The sequence below is a fragment of the Vicugna pacos genome, chromosome 11, assembly GCF_048564905.1.
Source record: "Vicugna pacos chromosome 11, VicPac4, whole genome shotgun sequence".
Classification (NCBI taxonomy): Eukaryota; Metazoa; Chordata; class Mammalia; order Artiodactyla; family Camelidae; genus Vicugna; species Vicugna pacos.
Window position 1 is genome coordinate 26,314,840 of NC_132997.1, and position 17,724 is coordinate 26,332,563.

General features: G+C 48.6%; 1 protein-coding gene across 1 annotated transcript in view; it reads right to left on the reverse strand.

The window, feature by feature from the left end:
• DISC1 (DISC1 scaffold protein) overlaps positions 1-17,724 on the reverse strand; it is a 285,981-nt gene that overhangs the window by 256,280 nt on the left and 11,977 nt on the right. The window contains exons 2-3 of the mRNA XM_072970971.1: positions 15,613-16,619; positions 8,616-8,685 (exon numbers count right to left, since the gene is read on the reverse strand). Coding sequence (XP_072827072.1) covers positions 8,616-8,685; positions 15,613-16,619 — 1,077 coding nt within the window. The remainder of the gene's footprint in view (positions 1-8,615; positions 8,686-15,612; positions 16,620-17,724) is intronic.

The following is a 17,724-nucleotide window of genomic DNA, read 5'->3' on the forward strand; positions in this document are numbered from 1 at the left end:
GGTCCAGGTATGTTGCCTCTTTCAATGGGCCATGTGTTCCTGTTTATTTGTATATCTTTTGATATTTTGTTGAAAATTCGACATTTAGCTATGTGGTAACATGCTAAATAATGTGGTGACTCTGGAAGTCAGCTTCTACGCCGTCCTCATGGCTTTCCGAGCTTTGCAGGTTTTACTGTTGAAGGCTGTAGTGGTCCATCTGTTTAGGTACTTTTCAAATTACTTTGCCTCTTCCAGCTTCCAGGGGCTGCCAGTGTTCCTTGGCTTGTGGTCACATCACCTCCCCATCTTCTGTTTGTCTAATCTTCCTCTGCCTCACTCTCATAAGGACACACATGATGGCATTTAAGGCCCACCCAGATAATCCACGATAATCTCCTCATCCGAAGATCCTTAAGTTAGTCACATCTTCAAAAATCCTTTTCCAAATAACATAACATCTACAAATTCCTGGGATTAAGATGGGATATATTTTATAGGGGTCCATTTTTCAGTGTACCACATGTAGCAACAGATGAGTTAAACAGTGGTTTGAGGGAATAAGTCAAAAGACAAGAAGAAAAGTGAGGGTCTTGACACCTTTTACCCCCTGACTCCACCCTCTCCATCAGTAAGTCCTGTTTCCTACTAGTACTAGTTTGAATTAGGTCTCTTCCTCTCAAAAGTAGAGTGTCCTCATGCAAAAAAAAAACCAATTCTAATGTTAACTGAAGTTTCACATATTTATACACTGATAGTTTACTCCAACTAAGTTGGCATTCCTTGAAGGGAGGTCATCTCTTATATATATTTTGGTTCACCGCAGCAGAGTAAACCAGACAAATTTCAGTAAAGAGTTGTTCATGTGAAAGAGCAATGTACACGATACACTGGCTTGAGGACCAGGCTCTGCTCTTAACTTGCTGTGGAATTTTAGACAAAACAAGATGCCAGTAACAGTCAGGCTCATTTGTGGGCAGGGAAAGGAACAGTCAACCCACTTACTCAAGTCATAAGAATCTGCCTTTTTTTTAACTCTTCTGTCAAATGTCTGCATATGACCACAGAGTGGTCAAACCAAGTGATTCAGACTTTTGTGGAAACACCTGCATGTGTTTAGCATTTAGCTCAGCCCTGAGTCCTTTAGGCCTCATGTTATGGGCATAATTGTGTGCTCCCAAAATTCATATCTTGAAATCCTAATCTCCAGAACCTCAGAATGTGACTGCATTTGAAGGTAAGGTCTTTAAAGAGTTTCTAAGTCCAAATGAAGTCATTAGGGTGGGCCTTAATCCAATCTGACTGCTGTGCTTATAAGAGGAAGAGAGGAGGACACACACACACACACACACACAGAGGAAGGACCATGTGAGGACACAGGACAAAAATGGCCATCTGCACACCTAGGAGAGAGGCCTCAGAAGGGACCGACCCAGCTGATTCCTCAGTCTTGGACTTCCAGCCTCCAGAATGGTGAGAAATAAATGTCTGCTGGTTCAGCCACCCAGTCTGCAGTCACTTGGTTACAGCAGCCCAAGCAACTAGCACACTCCCTCTGTTAAGGGAAAAGCAGCCATGTGTACTGAAACAGAGACAGGTTGGACGTGGAAGGATTGTAGGGGGAGATTCAGTCCTGTTAGGTTTTTGCCCCTGGTCACAGGCACACCCCTTCCAGGTCTGTTGGTTATTCCACAGACCTGTAGAAAGATGGAGAATGCTCTGTAAAAACATTTGCAAAGTGAAATTGTTGACATTTCTAAAGCCCTGAGGGCCCTCCCTGAGGGGTGATCACTCTATCCCAGTGAGCTGGCCTCAGACAATCTAAGTCATTCCTTTATCCTGTATGGCCACCCTCAGAGCAGCTGAGTTCCTTGGGCCCAGAAGGAACAGTCTCTCAAGTGAGCTTGCTGTCCTGGGATCCCAGCCAGCCTCTCGGCCACTCTAGGAAGGAGGCATGAACACAGAAACCCAGTGGGAGAAGCTTCAAAATACATCTTCTAAGTACAGGAGGGACTTCCTGCCCACCCTCCCACTCCATCAACCAGAGGCTACAGCTTGTGTCACTTGTAGAGTCTCATAGGCAGATACACAGAAAGAGACTAAGATGTGTCCACTATTAGCACAACCGTCTGTAACCGTGCAGGACCCTATGGGGCCTCCCCAGAACAGATCCCCCTGCCACCATGTCCTTTGCCTGCCTCTTGTCTATAGAAAAACTTTATTCTCCTAGGCTTCTCTAAGTTTCAAAGAGTACATTTAACCAGAGAAGTAAGAAAGTGCAGAAAGAAAGGAAAACAGGCAAGTAAGACAAAACAGTAATAATTTAGCCATTAAACAAAGTCAAGGACATTTAGTTCCTCCTCAAGGGCTATAGATAATATTCTGAGTCATGTCCTTTGAGCTGTTTTGCAGACACTGAAACTCCCACCAGGTGGGAGAAGTTAACCGTGTGCCGCCCACAAGCACAGAGACCCCAGACCGGTTGGAACCAGAAGGTTGATGATTTTCACTCCCCATGACCTCACCACCAACCAATCAGAAGACTGTCCCCAAGCTGATCACACCCCACAACCCGCCCCCCTCACCCTGTCTTTGAAAACCTTTGCCTGAAACCCATCATGGAGTTTGCATCTTTCGAGCACTAGCTGCCTGGACCCCTTGCTGGGTGCCTGCAATAAATGCTGCACTTTCCTTCGCCAAAACCAGGGGGCAGTCGATTGGCTTTACTGCCCTCGGGTGTGCGGACCCAAGTTTGGTTCAGTAAGACTTCCTAACATCCATTTAAAAAGTGCTGCATTTTAGCCAGAAGGAAAATGTGTCCACGTTCCACCTAGGTACCTAGTTAGGGAGAGGAGGTGGGAAAAAAAGAATTTTTTTTAATTTGTCTTGATGTTTTGTATTCAGCAGCACATCAAACCCTGGTGCTATCAGGTTGTACCATGAATAATGCACCTGACAATAATGCACGTGATCCTTGCAGGACAAACTGATTACCTTACAGCCGGGGAAGCAAGGCAGAGACCCACCTGGGGACCTGTGACGTGGCCAAGAAGAGGGACAGCTACTCCCCGGTGCTTCGACTCCTATAGCTCCAGGGGGTCTAACATAGTCCACATTTTCACACCAAGACATATGGAGCTGGGTGTACACCCAGCTGGAACACGGGGGAGAACAGGTATCTCACTGAGATCATGTTTTAATCTGCTACAAATGAAAGGGATGCATGTCACATGCAGATAAACCAGCTGGGTCCGTGCACAAAGCTCAAATCTCAAGTTGGTGGCATAAGACTGACTGCACCCTTAGCACCCATGGAAAATGCCAGTACACAAGTCTGCAAACAGAACGGTGATGCTGTTGGCTGAGATTCCTGCCCTTCGCTCACAGAATCAGAAATTCTCCTACAAACACGAAAAGAAGCTCAGACAACGTAGCCAAGGGGAGTAAATGGCATTCTGTACACATTGTCTTTCTATGGTGTTGGTTTTTATGTATTGCTTATCTCTCAATTTTCAAGTTTTTACCTAAAATAAGACAAGGCAGACACACAAGCTGTCTCTCTCGTGAGAATGAAGCTAGAGGTTAACACTGAAATTATACAAGTGCTCATTTCCTAAGAGCCTAGTTTTGGAGGGTTTTTTTAGATAAAATCATGGACATTTTTTGATGCCTCCCAGCGTGAGGCCCTCATCTGCTCCTTCCCCGGCTTCTTATGTAAATAAGAGTTTCTAGCATCCAAAAACTCCCCAGAAAGGTTTTGTCCCCACAACTCCTACAAAGTTGTCTTCCACTTTTTGGTGCAAAATGCTCTCAAGCCAGAGAGGCGCGAGGCAGAGCCGAAGGGCAGCCAGAGCGCATGCGCAGGTCCCCTCCGCGCAGCCGCCACTGCCTCGCGGGAGAAAGAGGCGGTGACAATTGTTTCCGAGAAATGGCCAAGATCTCAGCCACGGGTGACTTGGCAGGTCGTGGGTGGGCGTGTTTCACAAGTGCTAAGAATGCAGTCATTCAACCAACACCGACTTGAGACTCGAGCTGTTGTTTTTTGTGTGTTTTAGTGGAAGCCTCGTCATCCCAGGACAAGGGTAGCCTTAGTGCCAGCACCCCTCGGAGCCATGCAGGGGGAGCCCTGTGGGTAACAGGCCAGGAGGATGACATTTCCAGATCCCGGACGCAGGGAGAGGAGGGAGGTGCGGACGGAAGATGCACCCACATTCACGACGGGGCTCACCGCTGCTCTTGCTTCTGTGAACCTGTTTAAATGCCAGGCTGGACAGGTGTCTCTGAGCAGATACCAAACGCAGCCCACTTTTCAAGTCAGAACACAAAACAATTCAGGCTGGACCCCCAGATGGAGCCCACGGTCCCACTGCCTCTGCTGTCCCGCGGGTACCAGGATGACCCAATTCTACTCAATCCTGTTTCCTGTTTCCTCTGCTCCCGTGAAATGAGGTGAAGTGGCATCTGTGAGTTTCCGCTGCGCTCAGTCACGTCTCCCAATCTGAGAAGAGAGAGCATTAGACTCCGGGAAGCCACTCAAGACACCAAGCCCTCAAGGATATGCAGGGTGGGGTCCCCGGGAAAGAAAGGGCTGTCGGCGTGAATCAATTGCACTCCACCACCAAGGAGCCACAGTGGATGGAGAAATCTCACTAAAGAAAAAAATTTAGAAAAAAAAAATGATGACAGTTTCGACAAGAACTGGTCCCTTGCTAGAGTGGTTTCATGCTTGGCCTGTACCGTGATCATTGGTCACTCGGTGCCTCACAATTTTACTGTATTAGAACTTTGTCATCACAGATATCAGCTGAGACAAGGACAGAGACACAGATTCAGTGGCAGCCCCTTTCCAGTCCGAGGAGGAAAGTCCAAACAAGCAGGTAAGGCCAGCGATGCTACACGTCACATCCACGTGAGTCACGGAAGCACTGAGGTCCACGTCCTCACAACCCCACCCCTCACAACCCTTGAGCAGTGGACATGGACATGGGTGGGCAGGCGGGCCTTAGAGGCCATGAATCAATGCAGGAGCAGCCAGGACAATACCCATATCGAAAATCGTTGTCCACGCTCTCATTCCCCCCTGTCCAGCACATCTCAGATCCCAGCCCTTCCTCTCCCATCTCTGGACGGCAGTGTCTTCCTCTACGGGACCACGAGGGCACATCCTCGCCCCTCCACTGACCGCAGACGTGGGACAAGCAAAAATGCGATGAAACCAATGAAGCATCCTGAGCCTTTTGGAGAATGAGCCTACGCGAATCCCAAATAGCATGATTCTTTTTCTTCCAAGCCCTCCCAGCTTCACGAAAGAAAATAAGGAAATATTAACTTTCCTTCCATGGCCGGGGAGAGATGTCATTAGAGGCCTGAGAAGGGTTTTTCCTACAAGGCACCAGTGGGGAAATCTGCCAGCACTTTGTTGAGCTAAAATGTGGAACTTTCTATTCTGCTTCAACTGTTCCTTTCTCTGCAACCCAAAGGCATTTTTATGAGGGAAACTAGAAAGAGAAAAGCAAAAAAACCCCACAGAGTTTAAAGTCAACTTCTAGATGCTCCTGGCAAACCACGTGGACCCAGCAGACCCCTTCCCCTGAGACACCGCACAGCTGCACAGCTGCTCCGGACAGAAAAAGCAGGAAGTCCAAGCAAAGACGGTGAAAAGTGAGAGTGAAGTATCTGAGCAACCCCGAAAGTGTTTGTCAGGAACCCTGGGTAAACGAGATGAGAAAGGAACTTTTATTCAAATCCTACTTCCACAATCTCATTACAGCAAATTCTCCCCCTCAGCGCTGTCTGAACCTCCCCAACGACTCAGCAATCAACTTATGAGACTGTATTGATCACCTACTATGTGCCAGTCCAAGCCCTGGGCCCTGCCGTGATCCGTTTCAGACCCTCAAGCATGGTGACCGGGGACTCAGCAGGCAGAGGCAGGGGACCACGCCATTATTTGGGGGGGAGGGCAGTTATTAGGTTTATTTATTCATTTTTTCATGGAGGTTCTGGGGATTGAACCCAGGACCATGTGGAGCACGTGCTCCACCACTGAGCTACATCCTCCCCTCAACCCCCCCATTTCAGACAATAGCCAGTTTCAAACCTCATTCAAAGCAACCCGACGCTTGGATAGTGGCTCATAGAGATGGGGGCCCTTCCGTCTCTTTGCCCTCCTATAAAAGATCCTTCTGGTGCATCTTACTCACCCTCCAGGGCCCAGCTAAACTGTCACCTCCAGCAGGAGGGACACAGCCCATGTGGACTGAACCCCACCTGCCAAACCAGCCGGCCACCATCCACAAGTCTGATTCCCCACAAAGGAAAGTCCTACACCAGGGTTTTCCCAAACCTCAGCATGTATCCTAGTCACCTGGAGGCTTGACAAAACACAGAACGCTGGGCTGGTCCCAAAACTTCTCATCCGGTAGACATATGAACAAGGGGGGACAAAAAGGCAGAAACACGAAGTAAACATGCCTTTACATTTGCAACATGGATCATTTGCAGCAACACGGATGGACCTAGAGATCATCGTTCTAAGTGAAGCAAGTCAGACACAGAAAGACAAATACCATATGATATCACTCATATGTGGAATCTAAAAAAAGAAAAGAAAGGACACTATCAACTCATCTACAAAACAGAAACAGACTCACAGACATAGTAAACAATCTTATGGTTACCAGGGGAAAGAGGGTGGGAAGGGGTAAATTTGGGAGTTTGAGATTTACAAATGTTAGCCACTATATATAAAAACAGATTTTTTTTGAAAAGTTTCTTCCATGCAGCACAGGGAACTACGTTCAATCTCTTGTAATAACCTTTAATGGAAAAGAATATGAAACCGAATATATGTATGTATACGCATGACTGGGGCACTGTGCTGTGCACCAGAAATTGACACACTGTAACTGACTATACTTCAATTTTTTAAAATTTTTTAATAAAATAGTGGAATAATTTTTTTAAGATGGCTTTATTCTTCTAGCTTCCCTGTGAGGCGGGTTCCCTTTGGTGTTCCAGAGATATTTGGAGAAAAGACTAAAGACATGAGGGCGTCCTTTAATGAAGCCCATTGAGAGAACCACGTCCAGAAAGTTCACTGGGCCTTGATCAGAAAAAGAGAGCGCGGTTTTCCATCTGTGTCAGAAGCTTTGTGTCTTGCAGAGAGAGCTATGCGCTTAAAGGTAAAGGAATGAAAACTCAGCCTATGAACAGAAAAAAAAAATGTGTGCAATCGTGGGAGGCCTCAAAAACGAGGTTTAATTGTCTTGCACAGACAAAAGTCAGCAGATGCACCTGGGGCCAGGAGTAACCCCTTTGCTCCCTGTCTACAGTGGTGCGGGGTTAACAGGGCTACTTCCCGAGCCTCAGGTTTGCCTCCCATACCTCATCCTCTACCCGGGGTCATTGCGAAATTGAAACGGCCTGTCAACAGAAAGGTGGCAGAGTTGGCAGAGTTCCACCTCCATTCCCAAATTCCTCTCCTTCCATCTCTCTTTCTAAGCCCAACCTCAGTGGCATATGTACATAATGAGGACCCCAGACAGCATCAGCTCGGGGTGTTGCTTAAAATAGGATGTGCAACCTCCTTTTAAAAGTCACGTGCCCCGTTCCTGTAGCACCCCGATTCCTAACAGTCTGTGACGTCTCTACTGGGAATACCAAGATATGGGCCGATGAGTTTGAAGACCAACTAAAAGCTTCCAGAGCATCCTCAGATCCACGGTATTTCCACACTAGTCCTCGGTGCATTACACTTGGTTATCACCAGCAGCATCCTTCAAGATCATGAGTGTCCAGGGGAACCTGGAAGTCATTTTCAGCCTCCTTTTCAACCCTGACCCAGCAGAAATGGATGTGAAATCCTACAATCAGCACTCAAGTCCTTAAGCTCTTTTCCAGGACCTGCAGTCCCTCCTTTGACACGGTCCACCATGTGTCCACCCTGCTGCCATGACCACCCTCGTCTGCTTCTGGCCCAAATCCTATTCCAGTGCCTCATTTTAACTGTTTTTCCTGACTTCTGACCAACTCCTCTATCTTCATGTCATTACGTCTCCTGTTCACCTTGGGTATTTCAGGCCATCTAGATGGGACTCAGATACACTAGGCCCTACTGGCACAGCCTGGCATCATCTTAAAATCACCCTATCTCCTACACCTGGTCCCAACGAGCATCAAGTCAGAAAGCCCCATGAGGTTTTATATTCACAGGAATCACAAGGTCAGTACTATGTCCACCTTACGTTCCTTTCCCTGCCGCAGTGCCGAGCACATAGTAGGTGTTCAACAAACATTTTTTGATGAGTGAATGAAGTCTAGATACCCCACACCTTGGGCAGGCAGATCATCACCTGTTAATATCAAGTTAATATCACTTTTTATTGGGCAAGTACTCAGAGTGTTTCTGGACAATCAATAAAGTCATGCTTGTCACCCAAGGGAGTACTGCTCATAGAGTGCTCTGAAATCCACAAAACAATAATGCTGTGAAAGAGTCAGCTGTCACTGAGTGGAGCTGATCACAGGAACAGATTACACAGTTCATCCGGGCTGTAGAAGACAGAGGTGAATAAAGAGGGAAATTGAACCTTGTGGGGAAAAGAAGAAAGAATCAATAAAAAAGCAGAACTCACCCTTCTCATAATCATCGTCCTCAACTGCTTTTTCCTGAAGTTTCTGAAGCTTTAATCTTAAGGATTTTACCTATGTTGAAGAGGGGAGAAGATGAAACCAAATTACAATAGCGCTCATGCAAACTTACTTTCTTAAAGCTAAGAGCACTTAGAAGGTATTTTGAAACCGAACCACTCTATTCTCCTTTAAAAAAAAAGAACCACAAATGTACATTTTTTCCAATACGAGATGCATTCGTGTCTCCAAAAAAAAAGAAAACGGCTATATAAAGAAAAAGTGTAATTTGAGCATACAATCCACAAAAAGAGAATGTTATTTTAAACAAAAACATCCCACTGTTCCCTTAGCTGTGTGGAAAAAATGCATAATAAAAAGGAATACAAATTTCCAGACCTGACCAAATGGTTTCTGTTCTAAAAAAAATCACATTAAAATTATAAAGGTAAACACACTGAAGTTGGAAGAGAAACCAAGGGAAGAAGAGCATGAACTTCAACTCAGCAGACTGCGCTGCTGGCTGGGTGACAATGACAAGAGGGACTTCACAGAGGAAGTCTGGAGGTTCACATACTTTCCACTGTAGACAAGGGCAGTCAATGTCTATGTAACCCACAGGTAGACCCAATGATCCCATCACGTATCCAACAATTACCAATATGTTCATTGCGTAATTATTTTTCTCCTCAACAGGAGGTCCAGAGGTTTTCTTTTTTTTCTTTTTTTAATTGAAGTATAGTTGGTTTATAATGTTGTGTTAGTTTCTGGTGGACAGAGCAGTGATTCAGTTACATGTTTATACAGATTCTTTTCATATTCTTTTTCATTATAGGTTATGACAAGCTATTGAATGTCGTTCCCTCAGCTATACAATAGGACCTTGTTATTTATCTATTCTGTTTATAGTTGTATCTGCTAATTCCAAACTCCTAATTTATCCCTCCCCCACCTTTCCCCTTTGGTTACCATAAGTTTGTTTTCTATGTCTGAGTCTGCTTCTGTTTTGAAAATAAGTTCATTTGTGTGATACTTTAGATTTCACATATAAGTGATATCATACGACATTTGTCTTTCCCTGTCTGACTTACTTCACTTAGCATGATCATCTCTAGGCTTAATTATCAGAGAAATGCAAATCAAAACTATAATGAGGGATCATCTCACACCAGTCAGAATGGCCATCATTCAAAAGTCTACAAATAATAAATGCTGGAGAGGCTGTGGAGAAAAGGGAACCCTCCTGCACTGCTGGTGGAGCGTAATTTGGTGCAGCCACTGTGGAGAACAGTAAGGAGGTGCCTTAAAAAACTAAAAATAGTTACCCTATGATCGATCCAGCAATCCCACTCCTGGGCATGTATCCAGACAAAACTTCAATTCAGAAAGATACACGAACCCCAGTGTTCACAGCAGCGCTATTTACAACAGCCAAGACGAGGAAGCACTTCCCTCCCGGCCTTGTCCTGTTTAACGGGATGTGAGTGGAAGGGACAGAGGTCGCCTGTGCTCTGAAGCCCTGAACTGCTCTTGTAGGATCCGGCTGCCTTCTCCTCCTTGTCTCAGAGACGGAAGGGGCCGTATGCTCAGAGGGTGCAGGCTGGGGTCCTGAGTGACTCTGTGGAGCAGAGCCCCAGCCAGCTTTGTGGAACATGACGTGTAGGCAAGAAACACAATTTTGTCACGTGAAGCCTTCTTCTATTGTATTACTGCCTGATACTAACCTATTTCACCTAATCCAACCTCCGAAGCCAGGCACGAGGTGTTGTCTTATGACTGGTAGGCAAATACTTTCCGAATGAATGAATGATTGTGTTAACCCCTTCATCCTTGAGTTGTTCCATGTGACAAGTGTGGATTTTACCAGGAACTTAGTCTTAAATCTCTTTGGCAAAGGAGATGGGCTGGGTGGGTGGTCCAGTTGCCATGTAAATTTATAGCATTCCCAAATGATGGGATTATTAGACCCCAGAGCCACAGCAGAAGAACTTCAGGAAAGAAGGTCCAAGGAAGATTCACTGCCCACCTCACCTTACCCCCTCATCCAGTTATCCCTGCAGGACCCTGAACGGATACCCTGAGATATGTCTGAATATCCACCTTGGCTAGAAACACAGCCACTGACAGGCATGCCTCATCCAACAACACAAGCCATGTGAGACGGGCAATTTCTTTCCTTCTCCAGCTCCACCACCTCAGGTAGGACCCGGTCTGTCCTGCACATGCCAGTGAGTGTTTCCTTTCCTCACAATTTTCTCAGCCCCACCCAGCCCCTGGCAATGTCCCTGGGTGGCTATTTCTAAACAGCATAAAATACACAGTTGACTCTCTTTCGTGGCAGGAATGCTCTATAAAGTCACAGGGATCCCTCAGCGAGAAAATACAGAACCACTGCTTGTAGGGGAAATACTGGGTTAGGTCCCAGTATGTTCATCAACAGATCAGTTACACAACTTTGTTTTATGTGTGTCTCAGTTTAAGATTTATTTAATATTTACTTCTGTTTCATGAACGTTGAACGCTCAGCAAACAGCATGACAACTCACACCTGAACGAAGCACACCTCACACGTGGATTTTCTCCATCAGGTACATTTCTGCCCCCTGTGCTCAGCAGCGCCAGAAAGCACCGCAGCTCAGAGCATGGGGGTCAGTGTAAACCGCCCCCCTCAAAAAAAAAAAACCAAAAATGTGAAAGGCATTTAAATAGTCCACAGAAAGAACACTAATTTACCATCTTGAGCGGAAACAAGACCTCAGCTGTGCCCGCGCACATCAGGAGACTCAATTTTTCAGCCACGGATGACCAGGAAAGCCCTGCGTGTACTGACTTTGGACTTCAGTAAATGTTAGCACGCAGGCGAATTCCCAAATGTGGAATCTGCAAATATGGAGGCTGCACTGTATTTTAAATGGAGCTAAAACTCAAATTCCTGAGATTTGCATTTTTATGCAAGAAGAGGGGAGAGGGGGGTTAAGGAATTAGAATGTAATATCCAGAAGGCTCCGAGTGTAACTTCCGTGGCCACAAGTCTGCTAGCTACCCCTGATGCTCGAACAGGGTTGTTTATCGCCCTGCCTACGTTCTGGACTCCTTGCCAAGACTGTTTAACCTGAAGATTCAAGAAACTATTGCAAATGGCAGTGAATAGAACCTAAGAGTGGTCAAATATTATGTGCAACTTTTTTGTAAAGAAATTTTAATTTATAATAAAGTTTAACAGTTTAGAGAACAGTTAATATTTGACCGGCTTTGTATTGTAATGCTATTTTGTTGTATTAAGATTGTTTATAAAAAATATTTTTAATAAGTGAACTTTAATAAATAAATAAATTTTTTTTAGTAAGTAAATAAGTGAAAGGCTCCAGGACACTAGAATCCCAGTCTTTCAAAGGATCTTTTTGAAGACCCTTAGCCCAACCCTCTCCTCAATCCTGAAGACCTCCCCGGGGGTCCAAATGAGCCACGTGGGGCCCCTGCACAAGTGTGATGGGGAAAGCAATGCCTCCTAGGGCGACCCCAAACTGTGGGCAACTCCTGCAGGCCCTACCCCCCGGGCAGAGCCCCTCCTGTCCCTCCCACCGCCCTAAATAAAGGCCCCCCCTCCCCCACAGGGCTCACATTCACATCACTGACCAGGGCATCACATGTCTCCCTGTCCAGGTGCTGGGTTACCACAAACCAAGAGCCTCAAACTACAGGGAAACTGGGTCCAGGTCATCATTTAAGACACGGTACAAATTTAATTTGAATTCTGGGGAGAAGAGTGAATTTATTTCTTGACTCAGATTCTCTGAATCGGAGTCATTTCTCTTATGACAGTAATAGCAACATTCCAGGCTCCTGTTGGGCGCGAGAGCCGGTCTGATGCTCTGTGCCAAGATGGACACGTTTCATCCTGACAGCAATCTGATGAGGTAGGGGCTGTGGTTGCGTCCACCTTCAACAAGAGCATCTTGAGGCACAGAACAACAAAACAGATGCCCTCAGGTCACACAACCAGGAAGAGAAAGCGCCAGGCCACCCCGAATGCAGCCCCACCAGCCCGCCAGGAGGGCCAGCCCGTGGGTGACCCAGCAGCGGCCACACCCTTCGTCCCCACAGAGTAGCTCTCCAGTGGGTTCTGTCTAACCAATTAGCTATCTTGAAGAGCTGCATTTGGGCAATACAGGAAAAAAAAAAAGAAGAGCTATATCTAGGGTGGGTTTTATTTCTTTTCAACGCTAAAAATCATGAAATTCAAAAGGTGAGTGGGGGTGGTTTTCCGAGGCCACAGCTCCCAGAATTCCAGGTCCCAGGGCCTCGGGTGTCACGGTGGCTCAGAGACTGGCCTGGTGAGCCCGTGGCATAGCTGGGCCCCCAGAGAGCACATTTCTGCTCAGGGTTTCACAGACTCCAATTTATCACAGCTCCTCCGTTCTCAGGAGGGTGTGATCTATATTCAGGTAAGAGGAATTAAGAGGAAGGAAAAAAACTGTTGGTGCTACCAAAACCCAGGGAGCTGAATCTTGTGGACTGACTGCCGGGGACTTGCTGGCAAGTGAGTTTCTGTTTGTTTGGTTATTTGGGAGGGAGGGGAGCTGGTCATTAGATCAGCTTTTGCTTGTCTAGGGGTAAATCTTGGATTTTTGAAATGGAGAGATACAGATACATAGCTGAGTTTTTTTTTTTAAAGATCTCGGAAATGAAATGTTAGAAATTGTCATTTAATATATAAAACAGATGAACAACAAGGTCCTACTGTATATCACAGGGAACTACATTCAGTATCTTGTCATAACCTATAATGGAAAAGAATACATACGTACCTGTGTGTATATAAAACTGAATCACTGTGCTGTACACCAGAAACTAACACAACACTGTAAATCAACTATACTTCAATTTTAAAAAAGTTTTTAAATTGGCATTTACAGTCCCAAAAGCCTGATGGTACAAACCTCAATTTGGTGTCTTTATCCTCGAATGCGTGCCTCGCAGTCTCTCCTTATGCCTTAGACAGTCAATTCAAGAAACCTGTTAATTAGGTATCTGTGGCCCATCTTAACAAGATAAATTATTTCACTTAATGCAAAAACTGATCAGGCACCAGGCACTATGCCAGGCATCAGGCATCAGGCATCAAAAAAATGTCTAAGAGAAGTGACCTGTAGTTAAGGAGTTCACGGTCAGGTGTGCAACACGGGCCCAGAAACAAATGCTCATTAATATGGTAACTGCTCTAACGGGGCATGTCCAAAGGGCTGTGGGGATGGAGCCGAAGGAGGGGTTCATCTGGTCTAAGGAGGGTAGGAGAGGTCTCACAAGGAAGTGGCTTTGGAGTCACACCAAAAGGGATAAGGACAGCTTGGCAGGAGGAACAGGGCCGGAAGGTCATTCCAGGCAGAGGCTGGAGGCACAGGACCAGGAAGCAGCCCCCATTGGCCGAGCCAGCGGGAGTCAGGCATCGGGGCAACTGGAGCAGGCTGAGAAAAGTCTCAATTATCAGGATAAGGAATTTGGATACCATCCCAAGTGGAGCAACAAGCCAGCAAAGGCTTTCAGCCAAGGAACGACATCATTCCACCAGTGCTCCGGAAGATGACCCCGCTGGCCACGCGGAGTGTGAACTGGGGGAGAGAGACACTGGAGGGAGGTAAACACATCGAGGACCTCTTGCAGAAGCCAGCCGAAAGATAAGGAGGATTTGAGCCAGGCAGGGGCCATGGCTGTGACCACGAGAGGCAGGAGTGCTTGGAGTCGGACCCGAGCTGGGGAGTGAGGGAGAGGCAGGTGTTGAAGAAAGCTGCAATTTCTTTCTCTAAGGAATTATACAGATTCTATTCATTCAAATCAACAATTGTATCTCAAAAGTCAGGCCGATTGGAGCAGGTTTGGGGAGAAGACCATGGCTTCGGGTTTGGATGCATCTAACTCAAGGACTCCACTCAATGCCAGGGAACAGAGACCTGCTGGCTGGCACAGCTGAGCCATCTCCCTGGGTAATCAATCCCATGGCTGGGCTGGAACGGGGCCAGCGGGGTGAGGGGGTGGCCAGGACATCAGTCCACAGGTAAGGAATGGCGAGGAAGTGCGATCGATTGCTGGGAACGAACCTGAGTGTCACATTTTCCTACCAAATCCTGCTGAGAGGAGGCTCCATTTCCCTGCTCTCAGGCACATAAGCCATACACACACAGACACACACACGTGCACAGACCCCAGAAGGAAAGCACAGTCTTTCAACAGGATGAGCCAGTAGGTTCCCACAGAGCATCTCTGCCCAGGTTTCTCTGTGAACTTTTCGGGGATAGAACTGTGCCCACCCCTCCCAGGTGCCCCCACCCCTCAGATAACTGGGTGAACACTCATAACCCTAGGACTTAAATCTATATAGTTTGTCCTAATTTCCAAAGCACTAGCATTCCCATTTGAGCCACAGAATAATCCTCTGTGGTGTTATCATCTCTAAATAAAGAAAACTGAAGGGCTGAGAGGGGCAGTGACCACAAAGGAAGCCTCCGGACTCTCCATCAGTTCTCGCAGCCACAGGATGAGCTGAGGTGAGTGCAGTGAAGGCTGGTGAGGCTCAGGGTCACCCCTCCCCATCCAGGGCATCACCGTCTTTATCTCCCCATCCTTGTCCACAACCCAGCCAGCTTCATTGTCTGCTTCCTGGCCCCAGTCTCCTGTCTCAAAGGAGACCCAGGGTGAGCTAACCGTGCACTGCCCAGGCCAGACACTGCAAAGGAGCCCACAGCCCAACAGAGATCAAGTCCGCAGCCCAGAGACCGGATCTGAGAATCTCAGGGACAGAGAAGACAAAAACGAGAACAGCTTTTGAGCTCACGCTGAAAAAGATGAAACAGAAGGGCAGAACCTCTTTTGCCATCAGCCACCAAAGCAGCTGCGGCAGTTGCCAACGGGGAGCCGGTCAACCCCAGGACCAACGTTTCCCACCCTGTGCCCAGGACCGATCTGGGTTCCGACCATCACGGGCCCCGAGGCTGGGGAGACACCCACCTCCAGCCGCCTCCGCTGGCCCTGCAGGCAGTGCAGCAGCGCGGGCTCCAGTTTGCTGAGCAGAGTGTCCCAACGGCGAGCGTCCCCCGGGCGGCCGCCGCCCGAGCACGCGGGACCCGGCGAGCAGGCGGAGGCAGCACCCCGGTCCAGCCACGGAAGCATCTCTCGCTGCAGCCCGCGGCTGCCCTCCGCGGTCTGCGCAGCATCTGCCAGGCCGCGAGGAGCCTTGAGAGTGAAGGTGGGCGAGTGCAGCCGAGGGTGCTCGTGGGGCCCGTCCACGCTGGCGGCCTTGGCCTCCGCCTCCTCCGGGCTCTGACGCGGGCCCTCGGCCTCTCTGCACGGCGGGCAGCCTTCTGCTTCTCCGCGCTCCCCCGCAGAGCCCAGGGAGAGGCGAATGAAACTAAAGCTGGAGGTAAAGACGTCCTGAGAGCTGATGGGGGCAGTGGGGGCCCTGGGGCCGCTTCTGAGGCTGCAGCTGGTGCCGCTCACCTCCTCCGGGGACAGGTAGCCTTTGGTCCGAGCGCCCCGTGCTCCTTCACCACGGGCTGCTTCCCGGCTAGGGCTCGGGGCCGCGCAGCTGTCCATGGATGGAAGCTCCCCCTGATGCCCGGCGTCCGCAGGGCCACACGACCTATTTAGCCGGTTGGGTTGGGGGGTGCCAGCTCTGAGCTGAATCCCAAAGAGCCCTGGGGTCCCTCTCCCGGCCGTCAGAGCCAGGCCTCGGTGGCCCGCGGAGGTCAGAGCCGAGGCTGCGACGCTCTTGGGAACGCGGCTCCTAGCAGAAGGACCGCGCCACCGGCCTCCAGGCTCAAGGCCACACAGTCCAGCCCTGGACTCAGAGTGCTGGGACTCCTCACCGTACGCCCCTCCCTGGGCCTGGCACGGAGTGCCCACCGCCGGGGAGAGGAACGCGGTCTGGGGCCCAGCTGTGCTCCTCAGGTAGCCCGGTCTCCGTGACAGCCGTCTCCTCCGATAAGATGCTGCAGGTGGTACACAGTCGTGGCTGCCTGGGAAGAAAGCGAAAACAGCACCGTAAACACGCAGATCTCCCAGCTCAGCTGGAGCTGCGCTTGGAGGACGCCCGCGGTGCAGCGGTCAGCCCCCGGGAGCATCCGTCAGAGAGAGACGCCGGCTCCCTGGTCACGGGGCCAAGCTGGGGCGGGAACGCTGATGATCCTCGGGAAGCGTCGGAAGGTGCAGAAACGGCACAGCTCCCCAGCTCCTCTGCTCAGCGGAACAGCTGGCACTGCAGGGCGTTATGCGGACACGTCAGCGGGCATGTTGGAGACACAACCGCCCCAGCTCCGCTGGGCCTCCAGCATCCTGCCTGTTGGTCTTCGGGGCACATCAGTGCTTTCACCCTGGAGTGGCCCGGAAAGCAAACGACCTGAAGCCCCGTGCCGGCGCACTCCTCAAAATGAGATCCGGTCACCTGCTCTGGTTACTCTCTGAACACATGCATTTTTATGATCTGAGCTATCCCGTCCCTGCGTGCCTGTGGGCCCTGGAGAGCTGGCTGTGCAGTTTATGCCCAACAATTCGTCTCACAGTGCATTACAGGAGGCCCTGCCTGCTGTGTTCTCTGACCCAGGGGCTGTGGTCCCCTCCCAGCTACGCCAGCGGAATAAAACCAGTGAAAAACGCTGAGATCTCTCAGAGGCACAATGGTGTGGCAGGTGAGAGTGTAGGCTCTAGCGCCTCACTGCCTGGTTCTAACTTACCTGTGCCATTGCTGGCTGTGTGACTTTCTGCAAGTTATTTAACCTCTCTGTGCCTCAGTTGACTTATCCATAAAGTGGAGATATTAACAGTACTGCTATCACAGGATGGTTGTGAGCATTAAATTAAATGAGTTACTACAGAGAGACAGCTCAGAACAGTGCCTGGCACTCATCGTAGGTGTACTAAAAGTGTTAGTTACTATTTTTACATTTTATAGCACTTGTTACTCATGATGGTGTCTCATCTACCTTAATTTCATTTGTTCCCCACCCAAGTCATGTGAATCAACCAAACCAGAATTGTAACTTTCCTTTTACCGTTAAGGAAACTGAGGCTCAGAGAAATTAAATTGAAATAACCCCAAGGGGCCAAGTGACCGGGGCCAAAGTC